Genomic DNA, 21,098 nt, shown 5'->3' on the forward strand with positions numbered 1-21,098 from the left:
TGGTAGAGGGAGAGAGGGGGGTGGTGGTAGAGGGAGAGAGGGGGGTGGTGGTAGAGGGAGAGAGGGGGGTGGTGGTAGAGGGAGAGAGAGGGATGGTGGTAGAGGGAGAGAGAGGGATGGTGGTAGAGGGAGAGAGAGGGATGGTGGTAGAGGGAGAGAGAGGGATGGTGGTAGAGGGAGAGAGAGGGATGGTGGTAGAGGGAGAGAGAGGGATGGTGGTAGAGGGAGAGAGGGGGGTGGTGGTAGAGGGAGAGAGGGGGGTGGTGGTAGAGGGAGAGAGGGGGGTGGTGGTAGAGGGAGAGAGGGGGGTGGTGGTAGAGGGAGAGAGGGGGGTGGTGGTAGAGGGAGAGAGAGGGATGGTGGTAGAGGGAGAGAGAGGGATGGTGGTAGAGGGAGAGAGAGGGATGGTGGTAGAGGGAGAGAGAGGGATGGTGGTAGAGGGAGAGAGAGGGATGGTGGTAGAGGGAGAGAGAGGGATGGTGGTAGAGGGAGAGAGAGGGATGGTGGTAGAGGGAGAGAGAGGGATGGTGGTAGAGGTAGAGAGAGGGATGGTGGTAGAGGGAGAGAGAGGGATGGTGGTAGAGGGAGAGAGAGGGATGGTGGTAGAGGGAGAGAGGGGGTGGTGGTAGAGGGAGAGAGGGGGGTGGTGGTAGAGGGAGAGAGGGGGGTGGTGGTAGAGGGAGAGAGGGGGGTGGTGGTAGAGGGAGAGAGGGGGATGGTGGTAGAGGGAGAGAGGGGGATGGTGGTGGAGGGAGAGAGAGGGAGGGTGGAGAGAGGGAGAAAGAAAGTGACAGTGAGCAGCAAGTAGCTTTACTGTGAATGTTTAAGTCTGACACGTCCCTCAGTCAGAGCAAGCTGCTCAGCATTAGATACAAAGGATACTCAACAACGTGGAGAAAGATGGTACAGAATGAGCCATGCAGTCTTTATTACTAGGGCCCAGAGTTTTCCTTCACCATATCACCTGATGAGGAAAAACTCTGGGCCCTAGTTACAGGCTGCAACTAAAGTTAGGACTTTTTCCATGTTCAGGTTGTGTGTTGTGGAAAGTGTGGGCTCCATCTGTAACCACTAGTCAGACAGGCTGTTGAGAGGATGAGGGTAATGGTACCTGTTTCCATATGATGGTCTGCCAGGCTCCATTCCTCAGAACTGAGACACAAAGACAACAGAGCTGTTAGCCTAAACACGTCATATACTGCTGCTCTTTCCTAAAGCACAACTGTCTATTAACCTGTTGAGGCTGGGGGCGCTGTTGTCACTATTTATGCTAATCGTGTAATTTTTTAAACGGCTTCCCACAAAATTCTTGATCGTACAATATGCATATTATTATTATTATTGGATAGAAAACAGTCTATATTTTCTATAGGAGTTGAAATTTTGTCTCTAAGTGGAACAGAACCCATTCTACAGCAATTTCCCTGACATGGAGTCAGATTTCAGAAATGTTGGCCCCTGATCTGGAGTCAGTTAAAAGGCCACAGTTATTGCTATGAGTATACGGACACTGCTTACGTCTTCCCCTGGATGCCTTTACGTGATGACGATTTGAATGGGGTCGATTGCGCGTTCACAGGCACTACAAATTAAAAAACCCTGTAGCTAGGAACTCTTTTCTTGCTGCGTTATGCGCCTGGAGGACATCGACCCGCACTTGTTCCAAGCATTAGTGGAGGGAGTAATATTACTCTGGTCATGTTCTACTCGTTATAGGAGTTAAAAACATCATAAGGTAGTTAATTTAAAGCGTTTTATAGCAATTTATATCCGTTTAGTGCGATTTTGGGACATTTATTTCTGAAACGCTGTGAATTGCTGGGCACGCTTCCAGTTCATCCCGAACGCAGTTGGCATTTCCACATGGCAAGAGGACAGCTTTCCACCAAAAGACGATTAGACCCAAGAAAGGATCCTTTGCCCAAGATACTGATGGAAGAACAGCTCAAAGTAGGACATTTTTATTATGATAAATCGTGTTTCTGTCGAAAAATGTTAGTGGCTTAGGACGCCATGTTTTTTGACGTAGCTTCGCTTGGCGCAAACTGTATTGAAAAGTAAGGATAATTTAAAAAATGTAATTCCGCGATTGTATTAAGAATTAAATTGTCTATCAATCCCTGTCCACCCTATATTTTTTAGTCACGTTTATGAGTATTTATGTATAAGAGTAGATCACTGTCTAATATGGCGCACGGACATTTTCTCACCAGCTGGGCTACATTTCACATTGTCTAACCATGATTTTGGTGGCTAAATATGCACATTTTCGATCAAACTCTATATGGATTGTGTAATATGATGTTACAGGAGTGTCATCTGAAGAATTCTGAGAAGGTTAGTGAAAAAATTAATATATTTTGGCGATGTTGACGTTATCGCTCACTTTGGCTAGAATCAATGCTGGGCTGCTATGTGCTATGTGCTATGCTAATATAACGATTTATTGTGTTTTCGCTGTAAGACACTTAGAAAATCTGAAATATTGTCTGTATTCACAGGATCTGTGTCTTTCGATTAGTGTATGCTGTGTATTTTTACGAAATGTTTGATGATTAGTAAGTAGGTAAACATGTTGCTCTATGTAGTTATTCTAGTCCATTTGTGACGGTGGGTGCAATTGTAACCTATGCCATCTACCTGAAATATGCACATTTTTCTAACAAAACCTATCCCATACCATAAATATGTTATCAGACTGTCATCTGATGAGTTTTTTTCTTGGTTAGGGGCTATAAATATCTTAGTTTAGCCGAATTGGTGATAGCTACTGGTGTTGGTGGACAAATAAAAGATGGTGGATTATGCTAATGTGTTTTTAGGTAATAGATTTACATCTTTACATATTGTGTCGTCCCTGTAAAACATTTTAAAAATCGGACATGTTGGCTGGATTCACAAGATCTGTGTCTTTCATTAGCTGTATTGGACTTTAATGTGTGAAAGTTAAATATTTAAAAAAAATATTTTTTTTGAACTTCGCGGCTCTGCCTTTTCAGTGGGGGTGGGGGGGGAGTGCCGCTAGCGGCACCCTCAGCCTAGACAGGTTAAGCCGCATGGAATACACTCATGAAACTGACGGCTTCACACATGTCCAATACCTGTGGTCTTTTTCTTGTTGACTGTGTTGTCTGCCTTGTGTCTTTGCTGTAAAGAGACAGAGAGGGGGTGTGAGCTTCTTACCAGTCTCCCTCCCTTTTTCTTTCACATTAGATGCACAAGAATGGCTCTGTGCTGGCTAAGCAATTGTTTTGGAACAGAGGGGGAGATGTATAAACTCTGCAGGGTGTTGTTCCACAGCGGAGGAGATGACCTGCGACTGCTGACCTGTCTCTGCTGACCTGTCTCTGCTGACCTGTCTCCGCTGACCTGTCTCCGCTGACCTGTCTCCGCTGACCTGTCTCCGCTGACCTGTCTCCGCTGACCTGTCTCCGTTGACCTGTCTCCGTTGACCTGTCTCCGCTGACCTGTCTCCGTTGACCTGTCTCCGTTGACCTGTCTCCGTTGACCTGTCTCCGCTGACCTGTCTCCGCTGACCTGTCTCCGCTGACCTGTCTCTGCTGACCTGTCTCTGTTGACCAGTGACCGTCCTACTTACATAGTCCTCTATGATCTCTTTGATCCCGGCCACAGTGAGGATGAAGATGAGTGGTACCAGAGTGGTGTAACGACCCGTAGGAGACACATCAGGGATTTGCTGAGGAAGAACGCAGAGACAATGTTGAGGAAACGCTGACGGTTTGGTTAGACACGGTCAGGCTGTCAGTGCAGGTTACAGATAGAAATGTAATGGATAGAGCTGATTTGTTTCATAGTTCTACTTCACAGAGAATCATATCTTGTCAACACATTTCTATCTGAATGCTCTAGGACGTTGCACCCTCCAGAGTAAACCACATGTAGTGGGCGTGGCATACCTGCATCAGGGCGATGAAGAGGAAGAAGGCGTTGGCGGCCCGGCGGATCTGCTCGTACAGGAAACGAGGCAAGAAGGTGAGCACCCCGTACTTAGTGGTACTGAGAAGGAGGAGAAGTAGGAGGAGGGATACATGTACAACACAGGGTTAGTCACCACGGTAATGAAACACAAATACGCACACCAAAAAAGTAATCCCCCTTGGGCTGTGAGTATACTGTAGACAAAAATAGGGAGTTTGATTTTCTTTTTCAGAAACTTTCTCGGTGTTCTCCAGGGTAACACAGAGGTAGTCACTAGAGTTTAAATCCCTTCTTCAAAACATTCATCAAAACTCTCCACTAAAATGATCGATGCACATGAAACCCCATTACAGAGACAACACAAGACTCAAAATGTCCTCTGGCGGTGAAACGGGAATATTTAAGATTAATAAAGTTAATATTCAGATAATAGTAATTAACACAATGATTAGCATATTTATGTTTTCCCTTTTCTGTAATGCACATGATTTCCAGTGTGCTATTTGTGACACTCATTTGTGTACTGGTTGATGGTCACTAGACCTTTTAGGGATGTTCTGGATAGTTCTCATATCATTAACAGTGAATGACGTGAGAGCTACTGAAGGTGTAAGGACCGAGGACACAGTGACTCTTATAGTGTTGATGACAATATGAATACCGTGTGATTCTGTAGCAGCTGGCAACATCCGTGCCTTCTGTTTTGACTTGGTACAATCCTCTCAGGCGGACGTTTAGAGAACATTGAGTGGTGTCTGGTTAGAATATAAAATGGCCCGTCTCCAGGAGATGCATGATGCAACATGCAACTTGTAATTGACCTGATTTTGATCTGAGTTTTCAACGACTGCCCTCCTTTTTGTTCAACTGGAAATTCCTGTTACAGGCAGCAAAACATTACCGGATCAGGTAGCACTTTACTATACCCAGCATTATAACCATGTCATAACAGCTGACATAACCTATCATAACATGGCTATAACACTGTCATGACACATATTTAGACCTGTCGGACATATTTTTATGGCTGGTTATGACACCTACATAAGAGAGTGTCAAAACCCACCACACAAGGAAAAAACATTCCATTACACTATAGCCTACATGTCAACAGTATGTTCATGTTATTTTAACATGCTCTGAAATGTGAGAATACCCCTAGCCCACAGACCTCCACCGCCTCCGTTTCATCGGGCCTTCTCTGGCTGTCTGGAAAAGGCTTTTTCTCAGAGTGGCCCTTAAAAAAATGGTCTCCCTGCAACGAGCCCAGTCACACACAAAGACCAGGATACCAAACAGCAGACGCAACAGCTGAACCGGATACACACACACACGTGCAAGCACGCACACACATACACCCCCCCCCCTTCTTCTGGTACCACAGTGTGGTGAGATAAGCACATCTGACCCACACATTAAAGCTGCTTTTATCTAATCTAACAGACAAATGATGAAGTGTATTTTCTTAGTCCGAGTTAAGTGACACAGGATGGTCATAATGCTTTATGACAGTGCCATAAAGAGTATTTTATACAAGTTAGAATTCATCACAACAACAAAGGACATAAGACACAAACTTCCAAACGAAAGGAAACTTCTTGGCAGGAAAAAAACACAATTGAATAAATGCAGGTGTCATAACCATCCATAACATAATACAATATGTCACAGGTGTAAATATATGGGTCATGACAGTGTTTTGACCATTTATGACAGGTTATGACAAGTTATGTCAGCTGTTATGACACATTATGACATGGTTATGACCGTGGCATAACATGTTATGGCGCTGGGTGTCAAGTAAAGTGTTACCAAGGATCTATTATGGGCTGCACAACTTCACACTCCCACAAATGGACCGAACCTCACTGTTCAAAGCTTTATATTTAGACCAAACCTCCTAAATAGGGGTGTATGAGGCCTTGGAAGGCTCACCTTGTCAGTCAGTCACCTGTATTGCTCAGACAACAGCAATTATTAGCATTGACAATAGCCAGCAGCTGTAAGAGCTTTTTGAGAGACAAAAATAACTGCCAGCCTTCCCTTCAGGGTCCGTCGTTATCCTGGCCAATATAGCTAAGTCAAGGGTTTGTGTGTGTGTATGTTTGTGTGTGTGTACGTTTGTGTGTGTGTGTGTGTGTGTACGTTTGTGTGTGTATGTAAGAGAGTATCTAAATCCACAAGGTCCCTGTGTCCCTGTGTCTCTGTGTCTGTATCAAATCAAACAGGGACACAGGGCTGTGAATAAAACATGTAGTGAAGGCAGAGAAGAGGTGGAAGAGGAAAACAGAAGATAAGAGCTATAGGAATTTAATCTCAGACTAATCAATAGGACCAGTAAAGCCCTAAAACACAAAACACAGACATACACAGGGCATGGCTCCAGAGCCAGACTGTCCAATCAAAGGCCAGTAAAAGGCCTGGTGATCCAATGAGACAATTTGATGAAGGCCCACCTTAATCTCATTAACGGACCTGAAATAGGCCCCTTTCAGAGCAGAATTGAATCTCCTGAAGGTAAAGACAGATCGTTGAGGTGTGTTTGCCGATTGCCGCATGTAACTAGGACCTGATGGATTCTATAGGCGTCAGGGTAATGTTCGGGGGGGGGCGTAGTCTCCTAAATGTTCCAGATAGAGTTGTAGGGCATATAGAGCCAACATGATTTCCTATTCTACATAACAGAGAAGCATAACTATTCTACAAATGGTATTTCTATTTGAACATTCCGACATTGCTGCACACCACTGAACTCAACCCTATCTCCTCAAGCCAACATAAATACATTGAGAGGTAATAACAAATGTCAACAATACATTGGTGTGCAAAGCTATATGACTCAACATTTATAGCTCCAGTGTTGTCGTCACCATCGAATATGCAGCCGACAGCTGGGAGGGTGGTTGTAAAAGATATTCCACACAAATGAAGATTCCGTTTGGTCCCTACCCAGAACCCTGCCCACGAGAGATAGCCACACACCAAATCATTAACCAACTAGTTGTGAATGTTGTCGCTTTAGAGACTGGATTTGTTAAGGCCAGATCCCCTGCTTACCAGCGTTGGGAACAATTTAAATTCCAGGGAATTCAGAAAGTAAGCCAAATTAAAATAAAAAATGTTCCTAATTGAAAAGCATTGAAGATGATTGTAATTTAAGTGTACTTCCTGGATTGAAGGAATGAGTGTCCATTTGAAAATGTACTGTGAGAAGGTTGTTTGCCTCATCTGATCAGGACAGCACAGAGTAAAATGACCAGTGACCAGACCTGGATCATACACTAGATCTTGTTATTTTTCCTGAGCAAAACAAATTTCTTTCAAACTTTGAATGGAACCTGTTCTATTCTGTTTCATGCTAGGCTACTAAATGTCGACCATTACATTATTAACTCTCTGTAGTTACTTTTCTTTCAGTGCCTGCTTTAAAAATACATTAGTCATTATTGATTAAAGGAATAGTTCACCCAAATTACAAAATTACACATTGGTTTCCTTACCCTGTAAGTAGTCTATGGACAAGGTATGACAGAAATCCATGCTTTGGTTTAGTTTCCCAGGCACTAACAATTTAGCATATGTGGCACAAATCCCATTCAAGTCATGGGGCCGATCATGTCCAAATCAAACGAAAATATCTTAAATTGATTGTGAAGCTCAACAAAAAACCTTAGATGTTTTGATATGATGCGGCAAAAAAAAATGCTAATATCGGTCACATGACAGTAGCCTAAATGTTCATGTGAAGGACTTTCCTCAGACTGGCACTAACAGGGGAGTCGTAAAACAATAACCCGTTGATGCCTTTCTCCAATCATTGGAGGTCATTTAATACAAAATTGATTATAATTTACAACCATAATTTACTGTTCCATAAATGGCCCATTATCTCCTATAGCCTATCAATAATAAGCCCATTGGGCTATCACAAAAACAATTTAACTAAAACAAAATTAAAATAAGAAAACAAATTCCTAAAACGATCAACAAACTGTATTGTAGGCAATCATAATATCACAAACCGTCTGGAAAGGCAATTGAAGTCTGTATTCAGTGACTTGATGATAATGACGCTGTAGCCAGATGAAATCTTACCTGACATGGTTATCACAGAACTTGGTGTTCTGAGGTTGGTTGAGCAGAATCGTCCGCGCCGTGGCATCTGTGGGATCCGCCTGAGAAGTAGTCCCGGACATCTCATCATCTGCCTTGCGGTAGCCGGCGGATGAGCAAGAGGGTCCTGCACGGTTCGATTGATGGGAGAAAGTTGAGGCTAGGGTAAGTGTGTGTGTGTGGGAGACAGAAATACGAGACGTTGTTTACAGTGAAAAAGTGGAGGGCAGAAACAACAGGTAGCTAGGGCTAACTGTATGCTGATGTAAGCTGGCGGAGTGGCGGTCGATGTCAATCACTTCTCCCCCCCCCCCATTCCAAACAGCCCCTCTTCTTTCAGTGCGCTCTCGCCTCGCTCGACGCTATTGCACCATCACCAATACACACACAAGCCGCTCAACGCCCACGGGACCCTCTGTATAGAATGTGCTGAGGGATGTACAATGTTCAAACAAACACCGTTGGTTTGACTCCTTTTATCGTTACAGAAACCTTGTGTATTTGTTTATCTAACACCATGGGGACTTGTTACATCGTTCTATGTGCGCACAGAGCACCTGCATTATCACCCAAGAGAACCTGAACCGACGCTGCATGAATCGCGCGGCACTGCTTCCATACTGGGTCCCCCCTCTTTTGTGGTTGTCTCGTTTAAAATCAAGGCGAAGCAGCGATCCGCCACACCCATTGCGCGTCGGAGAAACATTGTCTATCATCCGGCTGCGCTAAATAACGGAGGGGGGGGGGGGGGGGGGGGGGTGAATGGCAAGCAGTTCTGGGCGTTACGGAATAGTTTACCCAGCTGGCACAACAAGCCTCGGCGAGGACAGCTGGAGCACGCCCGTCACTCGTCTCCTTTCTCTCGGCCTCGCTGTTGGGTAAGCTCCCGAGTCCTGGTTGTGAGAATACCCCAAGCCCACAGACCTCCACCGCTTCCGTTTCATCGGGCCGTCTCTAGCGGTCTAGAAAAGCCTTTTTCTCGGCGTGGCTTATAAAAATGGTCTCCCTGCAACGCGGATTAGATGATGCTCCGACACCAGACAACCGCCCCAGTCTCCCGCGAAGGCTTGACTACGGGTGTTCCCATCTGAGGGCGGGCTGAGGGCTCCGGATTTAAAGGGACAGTAGCCCCTTTAAATCCGGTAGCTGAGCGAGGCTGGTATAGTGTCTGCTGTCTGACATGTTTTTTTGCAGGCTCGTTTTACCAGTTTATATTACACTTGTAAAGGGACGCGTCATCCATCAAGAGGGCACGTTCCTCAGTTTCCCACACTGTTTTCTGGGGCCTTAAGGTTCAGTCACTACATTCACTATTCAGGGCAGGCTATATGAAATCATAGCCACAAACTGCAATTTTGGCCCTAATGCAGCTCAATTTCTAACTCATTTCAGGTTCTACTCCAAACTTCACAAGCAATCAATTCTTACAAGATTGGGCCCTGTCTGGATCGCCTTGTGGGGCTGGAATTGAAAACATCCATCATTATTCCATCAATAATTCAGAACAAGTATAAGAGGCAGCAGAGTTTCCTCTGTGTAGAAGTGATTTCTGTGTTTAGCCTCTGTCAAATGACTAGGCTGAAATGGCCCGGTTGAAAGCAGAGCAGCTGGTCATTATAGCCCTTGATAGCATCAATATTCATACACATCCTGTTTTCCACTGGAATGAGGACAGGGACACATGTCTAGGAGGAGTGGAAATCACAGTAAGGTCTTGTCAGGCAGATCAGGTAAGCATCCAGCGTGCAGGAAGGGACATATGAATCACATACAGGTGTCACAGTGTGGAAGGGACATATGAATTACATACAGGTGTCACAGTGTGGAAGGGACATATGAATCACATACAGGTGTCACAGTGTGGAAGGGACATATGAACCACATACAGGTGTCACAGTGTGGAAGGGACATATGAACCACATACAGGTGTCACAGTGTGGAAGGGACATATGAACCACATACAGGTGTCACAGTGTGGAAGGGACATATGAATCACATACAGGTGTCACAGTGTGGAAGGGACATATGAACCACATACAGGTGTCACAATGTGGAAGGGACATATGAATCACATACAGGTGTCACAGTGTGGAAGGGACATATGAACCACATACAGGTGTCACAATGTGGAAGGGACATATGAATCACATACAGGTGTCACAGTGTGGAAGGGACATATGAATCGCATACAGGTGTCACAATGTGGAAGGGACATATGAATCACATACAGGTGTCACAGTGTGCGCAGGCTTAAAAACAATTTATGCTTGATCTGAAAATGTGGTCGGAGGCTTCGTATGGAGGGTGTGACACAGTTGTGGTTTCCGTACCAGTTGTGGACCCTCCAGAGGCGGAGGCCAAATTGATTTCCGTACCAGTTGTGGACCCTCCAGAGGCGGAGGCCAAATTGATTTCCGTACCAGTTGTGGAGCCTCCAGAGGCGGAGGCCAAATTGATTTCCGTACCAGTTGTGGACCCTCCAGAGGCAGAGGCCAAATTGATTTCCGTACCAGTTGTGGACCCTCCAGAGGCGGAGGCCAAATTAATTTCCGTACCAGTTGTAGACCCTCCAGAGGCGGAGGCAAAATTGATTTCCGTACCAGTTGTGGACCCTCCAGAGGCGGAGGCCAAATTAATTTCCGTACCAGTTGTAGACCCTCCAGAGGCGGAGGCCAAATTGATTTCCGTACCAGTTGTAGACCCTCCAGAGGCGGAGGCCAAATTAATTTCCGTACCAGTTGTAGACCCTCCAGAGGCGGAGGCCAAATTAATTTCCGTACCAGTTGTAGACCCTCCAGAGGCGGAGGCCAAATTGATTTCCGTACCAGTTGTGGACCCTCCAGAGGCGGAGGCCAAATTGATTTCCGTACCAGTTGTGGACCCTCCAGAGGCGGAGGCCAAATTGATTTCCGTACCAGTTGTGGACCCTCCAGAGGCGGAGGCCAAATTGATTTCCGTACCAGTTGTGGAGCCTCCAGAGGCGGAGGCCAAATTGATTTCCGTACCAGTTGTGGAGCCTCCAGAGGCGGAGGCCAAATTGATTTCCGTACCAGTTGTGGAGCCTCCAGAGGCGGAGGCCAAATTGATTTCCGTACCAGTTGTGGAGCCTCCAGAGGCGGAGGCCAAATTGATTTCCGTACCAGTTGTGGAGCCTCCAGAGGCGGAGGCCAAATTGATTTCCGTACCAGTTGTGGAGCCTCCAGAGGCGGAGGCCAAATTGATTTCCGTACCAGTTGTGGACCCTCCAGAGGCGGAGGCCAAATTGATTTCCGTACCAGTTGTGGACCCTCCAGAGGCGGAGGCCAAATTGATTTCCGTACCAGTTGTGGAGCCTCCAGAGGCGGAGGCCAAATTGATTTCCGTACCAGTTGTGGAGCCTCCAGAGGCGGAGGCCAAATTGATTTCCGTACCAGTTGTGGAGCCTCCAGAGGCGGAGGCCAAATTGATTTCCGTACCGCATCGCCGTGCGCCTCCCAAATTTTGGCTCCGTAGAGATCCGCATTCACATGATTGGTTGACGGTAGGTGGGGGCGGGAGGTCCTGTATAAACACAAACTTACTTCCTTCACAACAGCTCTGCTCAACAGCCCTGCACACAGAGCAGACATCCAGGACCAAATGTTCCAACCCCTCATAAAGATTCATGCAGGGAGCCTCCTGGTCGTCTGGGGCTAGTTCACAGGAGACAGAACGGGTCAAAGGTCTTCTGAGCAGACTGATCACCGTGGTCACGTTCCCCTGCTCAGACGTTGCATGCATCAACCAATGGTTGCCTGCCACGTCATCGACTGTGCCGTTAGGCACCAGATTGCTATAAAATATGTGGTTAGCTGATACGTAAAATACCTATCCAGGCGTTGTAAGATCTGGCATGTGTCAGAAATGCCTGCGCAGAGGAATGCACCATGTGTCTCCTCTCTCAGTGGCCTATTGCCCAGTAACCAACAGGCCAATAAATCACCTCCCACCATCTATCTCACAGCTCACTGGGGAGAGAGAGGAGGTTGTGATCACGTAGGAGTGTACATATTTAGCTGAGGATGCAACAAGGTAAAAGACAATGGAGTGAAGAAAGAATAAGACAGCTACAGGGCCTCATGATGATTTGTTTTGATTAGGGCTGTCCCCGACTAAAACAAGTATTGGTCGACTGAAAGTCATCTGTTCTTTTGACAAGGTGATTGGTCGACATTTTTAAACGTGTATTCTTCCATATGTAGACACACACCATGTATGCATTGAGCTTGTCTGATGCTTTAATAAGCACACTGTTTGATGAAATAAGACACACACGACTCAAGAGGGAGCCAGAGATCAAGATAACCAGAAGTAAAAAACCTTAACCTGTCCCGACCATCCTCCTCCCGCTCCTAATGGCATTCGCAGATTCTTCCTCTACTCTCCTGAAGTAGCCGGTAATAGGCTACACCCGGAGTCAGCAAACTTTCTCATGTGGAATGCCATTTATCTTACCATTTCTACCGGACTGTGTGCCAGTTCTGGTTTTCATATGCACATTTTCGTGAAACAGTTTCATTTCATTTATAATAACATCTTCATATCTCAAAATCATTGTCATGTGGTTAATAAAAATTATATCCAAATCTAAATGAAAATAACACAAACCTAAAAAGTAACTTCGATTGCCAACTACTGTATGTAAAAATAGCCGATAAAGCCAAATAGTAACAACACTGCAGCCTGCAGGTAGAAAATATCCTGATAAAAAAAGAAATATCCTGTAAATCACATTGGCTACGCATGGTCTGCAACAAACTTGAAACATTCAACTTGGGTCTGAGTATGCAAAGCTGTCATCAAGGCAAAGGCTGGCTACTTTGAAGAATCTCAAATATAAAATATATTTTGATTTGTTTAACACTCTTTTGGTTACTACATGATTCCATATGTGTTATTTCATAGTTTTGATGTGTTAACTATTATTCTACAATGTAGAAAATAGTAAAAAATAAAGACAAACCCTTGAATGAGTAGGTGTGTCCAAACTTTTGACAGGTACTGTATATATATATGCTACTGCAACAACAACAAAAAAATCTTGGTTGACCAACAGCCTATCGACCAAACTATCGACTTGTCGACTAATTGTGGTCAGCCCTAGTTTTGATGATTTGTTTAAATTCTTCTCCTCCTTTCTCCCTTCTTTCTCTCTCTTCCTCTCTAACTCCCTTACTTCATTTCACTCTCTCTTCTACTCCTTTCTTCCCACTCTGCTCTCTCCATTGCTCCTCTACCTCTCTTCATCCTTCCTGTACACCTCCACTCTACCTCTCTTCACCCTTACCATACACCTCCACTCTACCTCTCTTCATCCTTCCCGTACACCTCCACTCTACCTCTCTTCATCCTTCCCGTACACCTCCACTCTACCTCTCTTCATCCTACCCGTACACCTCCACTCTACCTCTCTTCATCCTTCCCGTACACCTCCACTCTACCTCTCTTCATCCTTACCGTACACCTCCACTCTACCTCTCTTCATCCTTCCCGTACACCTCCACTCTACCTCTCTTCATCCTTACCGTACACCTCCACTTTACCTCTCTTCATCCTTACCGTACACCTCCACTCTACCTCTCTTCATCCTTACCGTACACCTCCACTCTACCTCTCTTCATCCTTCCCGTACACCTCCACTCTACCTCTCTTCATCCTTACCGTACACCTCCACTCTACCTCTCTTCATCCTTCCCATACACCTCCACTCTATCTCTCTTCATCCTTACCGTACACCTCCACTCTACCTCTCTTCATCCTTACCGTACTCTCCACTCTACCTCTCTTCATCCTTACCGTACACCTCCACTCTACCTCTCTTCATCCTTCCCGTACTCTCCACTCTACCTCTCTTCATCCTTACCGTACACCTCCACTCTACCTCTCTTCATCCTTACCGTACACCTCCACTCTACCTCTCTTCATCCTTCCCGTACACCTCCACTCTACCTCTCTTCATCCTTCCTGTACTCTCCACTCTACCTCTCTTCATCCTTACCGTACACCTCCACTCTACCTCTCTTCATCCTTCCCGTACACCTCCACTCTACCTCTCTTCATCCTTCCCGTACACCTCCACTCTCTCTCTTCATCCTTACCGTACACCTCCACTCTACCTCTCTTCATCCTTACCGTACACCTCCACTCTACCTCTCTTCATCCTTACCGTACACCTCCACTCTACCTCTCTTCATCCTTACCGTACACCTCCACTCTACCTCTCTTCATCCTTACCGTACACCTCCACTCTACCTCTCTTCATCCTTACCGTACTCTCCACTCTACCTCTCTTCATCCTTACCGTATCAATGGCTTATCAATGGCTCTGTGTTCCTCCTCCCTGATGGATTACAAGCAGAAGCATCGACACCTCCGCTGCTCATTACTGATGCGCCAAGGTTGACTCAGCAGCTAACCCCTCCATGGGCTCAGTCAGTCACGCTATACAGCTACTACGACCAGAGCCCCTATACAGCATACTAGCCTGGCCCTGGGCAGGTGAAACAGACCAGAGCCCCTATACAGCATACTAACCTGGCCCTGGGCAGGTGAAACAGACCAGAGCCCCTCTACAGCATACCATCCTGGCCGTAGGCAGGTGAAACAGACCAGAGCCCCTATACAGCATACTAACCTGGCCCTGGGCAGGTGAAACAGACCAGAGCCCCTCTACAGCATACCATCCTGGCCGTAGGCAGGTGAAACAGACCAGAGCCCCTATACAGCATACCATCCTGGCCCTAGGCAGGTGAAACAGACCAGAGCCCCTCTACAGCATACCATCCTGGCCCTAGGCAGGTGAAACGGACCAGAGCCCCTATACAGCATACCATCCTGGCCCTGGGCAGGTGAAACAGACCAGAGCCCCTATACAGCATACTAACCTGGCCTTGGGCAGGTGAAACAGACCAGAGCCACAATACAGCATACTAGCCTGGCCCTGGGCAGGTGAAACAGACCAGAGCCACAATACAGCATACTAACTGTCACGCCCTGACTTTAGTTATATTTGATTTCTTTATTATTTGGTTAGGCCAGGGTGTGACAAGGGTGGTTTGTTTAGTTTTTGTGTTGTCTATGGGTTTTTGTCTTGTTTAGGGGTAATTAGGTTGATGGTGGCCTGGATGGTTCCCAATCAGAGACAGCTGTTTATCGTTGTCTCTGATTGGGGAGCCTATTTAGGTTGCCATTTTCCAAGTTGGTTTTGTGGGTAGTTGTCCATGTTAGTTTCCTGGATGCACTACGTTGGCTTCACGTGTCGGTTTGATATTTATTGTTGGCGACATCGGTAAATAAGTATGTACGCTCAAAATGCTACGCCTTGGTCCACTCCTTTAAACAACCGTGACACTAACCTGGCCCTGGGCAGGGGAAACAAAACAAACACCAAACAGACACGCCCCAACTCAAAACAAATCAGGTCACCAAGACCAGTAAAACTTTTATCATCTTGATATACCCACACATGCAATCAACAATAAATAAAGTCATACCTGGCAGGTATAATCATGTCTTATCATCCCAGAAACACATCAATAGCTCAGTCAGACACAGCTAGGCTGTACTACACTGTATCCCTCTGTTCTTCTCTGGGTTGACCTCTGCCACCTTTTACCTGGCCCTGTGTTCCCTGGTCCTGTGTTCCCTGGTCCTGTGTTCCCTGTTCCTGTGTTCCCTGTTCCTGTGTTCTCTGTTCCTGTGTTCTCTGTTCCTGTGTTCCCTGGCCCCGTGCCAGCTTTTCATGGCTATAAAGCAAGGCGCTGTTCTGAATAATGGATTGAGGGAGGCTGCATAATTCATACTATCTCTCTCCTGTATGGTTGGTGTCACCTCTCATACCCTGACTACACCGCTCGTGTCGCGTGCACGAGCGTTGCAAAATAAATTTAGATATCTATATTATTCAATTATTGCACCCACACTGCTCGCGCGCGCCAACGAGCGTCTGCGTTGCCAAGGGCTAAAATAGAAGTTAGTTCTATTTGTGACGCAGATCGCGCTGCAAGTCCTGCCTCTCCCATCTCCTCATTGGTTTATAGAAGCAGGTACCCACGTGCCATTTCCTCATTGGTTATACCCACGTGGGTGACTGAAAGATGAACGAATTCGGTGGCGGTAATACACCTACTTTATGAAAGTTGCCAATTGCAATGTAAAGTCCAGAGAAGAAAAAGCCTGGAAGGAGGAGAGATGACTAGAAACGATTCGGTTGACCATTTTGTGTGTGGATTAATTATCGGAGTAGAGGACCTTGTGCATTTAAGGTAAAATAACAACTCACTGTTTATATCCCAGGACAAATTAGCTAGCAACAGCAAGCTAGCTAAATAGGACAAATTAGCTAGCAAGTGCAAGCTAGCTAGCTAAATTGCAAGCTAGCTAGCTAAATTGCCATAAATGTTTAATGCTTTTCGACCTGTCGCCAAATTAATGTAATTGGTTCAGAGTATGATTTGATATTTTAACCTGAGTTTCGAGATCTCGTTTGGTGTGGGGGGACAAAATACATTTATGCACGATGGCGCACGCGCGCAGCCGGTTTGGGTTCCGTGTCAGCAGACACCCTGCCTCTGTGGCATGGTGACCGTATTACCACCACACTGGCGGTCACAAGTCATGAATGCAGTCAAATTCCACGTGGTTGCTTGGTCATGGTAATTAGGCTTCTCCAAGCTCTGATGCTGCTGACGATCATTAGTAGCCTACCAAACTTGCTAACAGCCTGGTACTCAGCACTCTATGGTCCCTCTAATCACTTTGACATCAATGCAAATGTAATCGAAAATCTAATCAAACACTACATGAGCTCATGTTGCGCAACATTTCTATAGGCAATGCTATTGTGTGAGAAAACAGAGTGATGGCCTCTATTAAAAAGAGGAGAATCCCATCAGTTTTCTATAGGCTAGGCCTAATATATTTATTTCTCAACTTTCCTAATATTAAGCACATTACTTGTCTTTACAACAGGAGTATAGCCTACCTTGCTGGCATGAAAATGAACCACAGGAAAAGCGTCCTCCATTCGCTATTTAAGTGCATAGATGACATGTATCCCCCCCCCGTTTCAAGCCATATGCGTAATAATGGTCCATTCTAAATCAAAACAAATGTCACACATTATTTAGTATATATAAAGATAAGATTAAATCAAGAAGAGTCTGATGGGTGACAATATTAGCCTATCAATTTATATAGTATATATTATCACTTGTGAATGATGCCAAGCATAAGGCAAGAAAGCATAAGGCAAGACACAATGCATACATTTTTTTAGCGACTTTTTCAAATCATAGTCCCAGACCTGTAGCCTAGCCCATATTGTATTAATGTTTTATTTAACTAAGCAAGTCAGTTAAGAACAAATTGTTATTTACAATGACGGCCTACCCTGGCCAAACTCTAACCCGGATGACGCTGGTGTCACGATCGTCATAATAAGCGGACCAAGGCGCAGCGGGAAATGAAGTCATCTTCTTTTATTAAAGATGACGAAACACGAAACAAACACTTTTACAAAACAACAAACGACCGTGAAGCTACAAACGTAAGTGCATACACAAGCTACAAACGTTCAACATAGACAATTACCCACAAACAGCTAAAGCCTATGGCTGCCTTAAATATGGCTCCCAATCAGAGACAACAATAACCAGCTGTCTGTTATTGAGAACCAATTCAGGCAACCATAGACTTTCCTAGACACCTACACTGAACACTAACCCATCTACTCTACTTAACCCCCTAAACCATACAACCACCCTAGACAATACAAAAAACACATACCTTCCCCATGTCACACCCTGACCTAACTAAAATAATAAATGAAACAAAGAATACTAAGGCCAGGGCGTGACAGCTGGGCCATTTGTGTGCCACCTTATGGGACTCCCAATCACGGCCGGTTGTGATACAGCCTGGAATCGAACCAGGGTCTGTAGTGACGCCTCTAGCACTGAGATGCTGCGACACTTGGGAGCCCATAGGCCTCTATGTTTTGATAAGGTTTGCATCACAACTAAAGTGGCCAAATAACTTCTTAAAATTAAGCACATTAATCCGCTTTACAATGGGTGTAGAGCCTAATTGGCATACATTCACGCTTATAGCCTACTGCCGTGAGTGCATTGCTGCGCTTGTAATGTGAAAAAATAGCCTAATCATTTATAAAAATGTAAAGCTAAACGTTCTGATGTGTTGCGTCAGCCTTATAGTGTAAAAAAAAAGTTTTTTTGATGCTAGTGGTTGTATTCATTTGGGATCTATCGCATCCCACAACTGTCCCAGACTATGTTTGGAATATTTATTTATCGGACAGAATCGGGCCACTTTTGTACTATGGGAGATAGTAGATTGACATAAGCTAGTGCTTTTGCTGTTTGTTAGGCCTACTCATCTTGTTGGCTAACGAAAAGTAAATGTGGACAGTTCTAATATCTTCAATAGGCGCCTCGGGAATGGATAGGACATGTGCGCATGTGTATGTCTTCGCTTGTAGCCTGTGAGAAAGACCCAATCACGTGATGGAGAGCCATGTGAGTGAGAGGACCTTCGAAGCACGCAGCACAAAGGGAGAAGGGAATTAAAATGATTATATTCAGCCCAAGGGCACAAAACGGCATTACAGCCACACAAGGGGATTGCGCCGGGAAATCCGAGGCATTGTCAAGTGCTTGTCAAATTGTGAAAAAGAGACTGATGAAGTGTGTACAGCCTGCACAAAAAAACAAAGCAGAGCTCATGCCTTTCATGCAACTTTTTTCAAATCATCATTAGAGTCGTGTCATGCAGATTTAGAATGTATTAGAATGTATTAAAAATCCAACCTTAAGCATTTACGGGTACCTGCTTCTTTGTTAACTGCTCAACAAAGAATGTGCACACTCCCTCAAATCGTTTGGAGAAGATATCCTTTCTATTTTATTCAGCTTTGTTCAGTTGTATTCTTCATACTATAAAATAATGCCATGGAATTCTAAGCAAATCTTGTCTGCTAAATGAACTAGTGTAGCCCATAGCTATATGGCATAGCCAGATCAGGACAACTCAGAGTATGCTATTCTGTTCTTCTGAAATAGACTACATTTCCTTCATATCATGCTTCTTTAGACCAGTCTAAAATACATAATGGATTTGTTGTGAAGGTGTACGCTATATTACATGGATTTATTACACTTTTTAAAAAGTAGATTTTCCAAAGGTCTGCATCAGTGGAAGCCAGGAGATGCTAAATGTGTTTATGTTAATTAACGGTCAATTACCGTGAGACCGGCAGTTATTTGCTTGACAATCACCGGCTAACAAAATGTTGTGTCCGCCAGAGTCCTAATTATGATGTCCACCAATTGAATGTGACAGTCGGATAGCGACGCTCAGTTTTTCTTGTTTTGGCTTATGGTTTGGACTATCTGTAAAACAGGCATACAAAGTCAGTCATGTGACTAAAAATAAGCAAACTACAAACTCAGACAGCCCACTTGAAGGTCCCACCCTCTGAACACTTCTTGGTGAATCGGAGGTTCCCCCATCGCCCCCCAGTCTCCCTGTGTTGATTCGTTGCCCCTCCCATTATGATGTCAGGAAAGCATTACCTACAGAGCAGTGCCGTCTGACCGTCTGACCCCTACGAGGTGCCATGGCTGTCCCTGTTCCTAAGGTGACCTCTAGCCAGGTCGTTTACTTCCTGGTCAAGGTTGACCTGCAGGTCTGCTGGGGTGGCCAGTGGGTCCAGTTACCAAGGCGATGGAGTGAACAACGAGTAGAGGAGTGAAAGCCTCTTTCCTACAGCACAAGCTGGGGTAGTAATCCTTTCAGTGTCTGCTCTGCAACTTCCTCTACCTGCTAATCCATACACTGATAATCCTACAGGTGAGACCAGAGACGGCATAATACATTTATACCTAATCACATATACTGTACTGTTCACGCATGCACACACACACTTACACTCCCATACACACATTCACACAAAGCTAAAAAAAACAAAAACACAGTAGTACCCACTATTACAGTGGCAATGCATTTACACATGCAATGGCCCAACATGCAGTTAACTACTCGCCCGCTCACCCTCTCACTCACTCACTCTCACCCAACTCAACAGTCAACCCAAACACATGCATGCATCTACGTATGTGCATGGTTAAGGCATGCCATGTGCATACGCATGGGACACAAGTAAGTGTGCTTTATTTACATATACAGTTTAAGTTGGAAGTTTACATACACTTAGGTTGGAGTCATTAAAACTTGTTTTTCAACCACTCCACAAATGTCTTGTTAACAAACTATAGTTTTGGCAAGTCCATTAGGACATCAATTTTGTGCATGACACAAGTCCTTTTTCCAACAATTGTTTACAGACAGATTATTTCACTTATAATTCACTGTATCACAATTCCAGTCGGTCAGAAGTTTACATACACTAAGTTGACTGTGCCTTTACAGCTTGGAAAATTCCAGAAAATTATGTCATGGATTTAGAAGCTTCTGATAGGCTAATTGACATCATTTGAATCAATTGGAGGTGTACCTGTGGATGTATTTAAAAGCCTACCTTCAAACTCAGTGCCTTTTGGCTTGACATCATGGGAAAATCAAATGAAATCAGCCAAGGCCTCATAAAAAGTTTTGTAGACCTCCACAAGTCTGGTTCATCCTTGGGAGCAATTTCCAAATGCCTGAAGGTACCACGTTCATCTGTACAAACAATAGTACGCAAGTATAAACACCATGGGACCGCGCAGCCGTCATACCGTTCAGGAAGGAGACGCGTTCTGTCTCCTAGAGATGAACGTACTTTGGTGCGAAAAGTGCAAATCAATCCCAGAACAATAGCAAAGGACCTTGTGAAGATGCCGGAGGAAACAGGTACAAAGGTATCTATATCCACAGTAAAACGAGTCCTATATCGACATAACCTGAAAGGCCGCTCAGCAAGGAAGAAGCCACTGCTCCAAAACTGCCATAAAAAGCCAGAGTACGGTTTGCAACTGCACATGGGGACAAAGATCGTACTTTTCGGAGAA

The 21,098-nt window shown here is 45.1% G+C and overlaps 1 protein-coding gene across 3 annotated transcripts in view; it reads right to left on the reverse strand.

Moving 5' to 3' along the window:
* Positions 1-21,098, reverse strand: part of LOC129859102 (phospholipid-transporting ATPase IB-like) — a 111,546-nt gene that overhangs the window by 79,801 nt on the left and 10,647 nt on the right. The window contains exons 1-6 of one of the 3 annotated variants that reach the window (XM_055928478.1): positions 8,851-9,094; positions 8,035-8,179; positions 3,918-4,017; positions 3,599-3,697; positions 3,102-3,147; positions 1,112-1,152 (exon numbers count right to left, since the gene is read on the reverse strand). In XM_055928478.1, coding sequence (XP_055784453.1) covers positions 1,112-1,152; positions 3,102-3,147; positions 3,599-3,697; positions 3,918-4,017; positions 8,035-8,135 — 387 coding nt within the window. In that variant the 5' untranslated portion in view covers positions 8,136-8,179; positions 8,851-9,094. Of the gene's footprint in view, positions 1-1,111; positions 1,153-3,101; positions 3,148-3,598; positions 3,698-3,917; positions 4,018-8,034; positions 8,213-8,850; positions 9,095-21,098 lie in introns of those variants that run through there. The other 2 variants (XM_055928476.1, XM_055928477.1) reach the window with 2 other exon arrangements.

This window comes from Salvelinus fontinalis, chromosome 7 (genome assembly GCF_029448725.1).
Source record: "Salvelinus fontinalis isolate EN_2023a chromosome 7, ASM2944872v1, whole genome shotgun sequence".
Lineage (NCBI taxonomy): Eukaryota > Metazoa > Chordata > Actinopteri > Salmoniformes > Salmonidae > Salvelinus > Salvelinus fontinalis.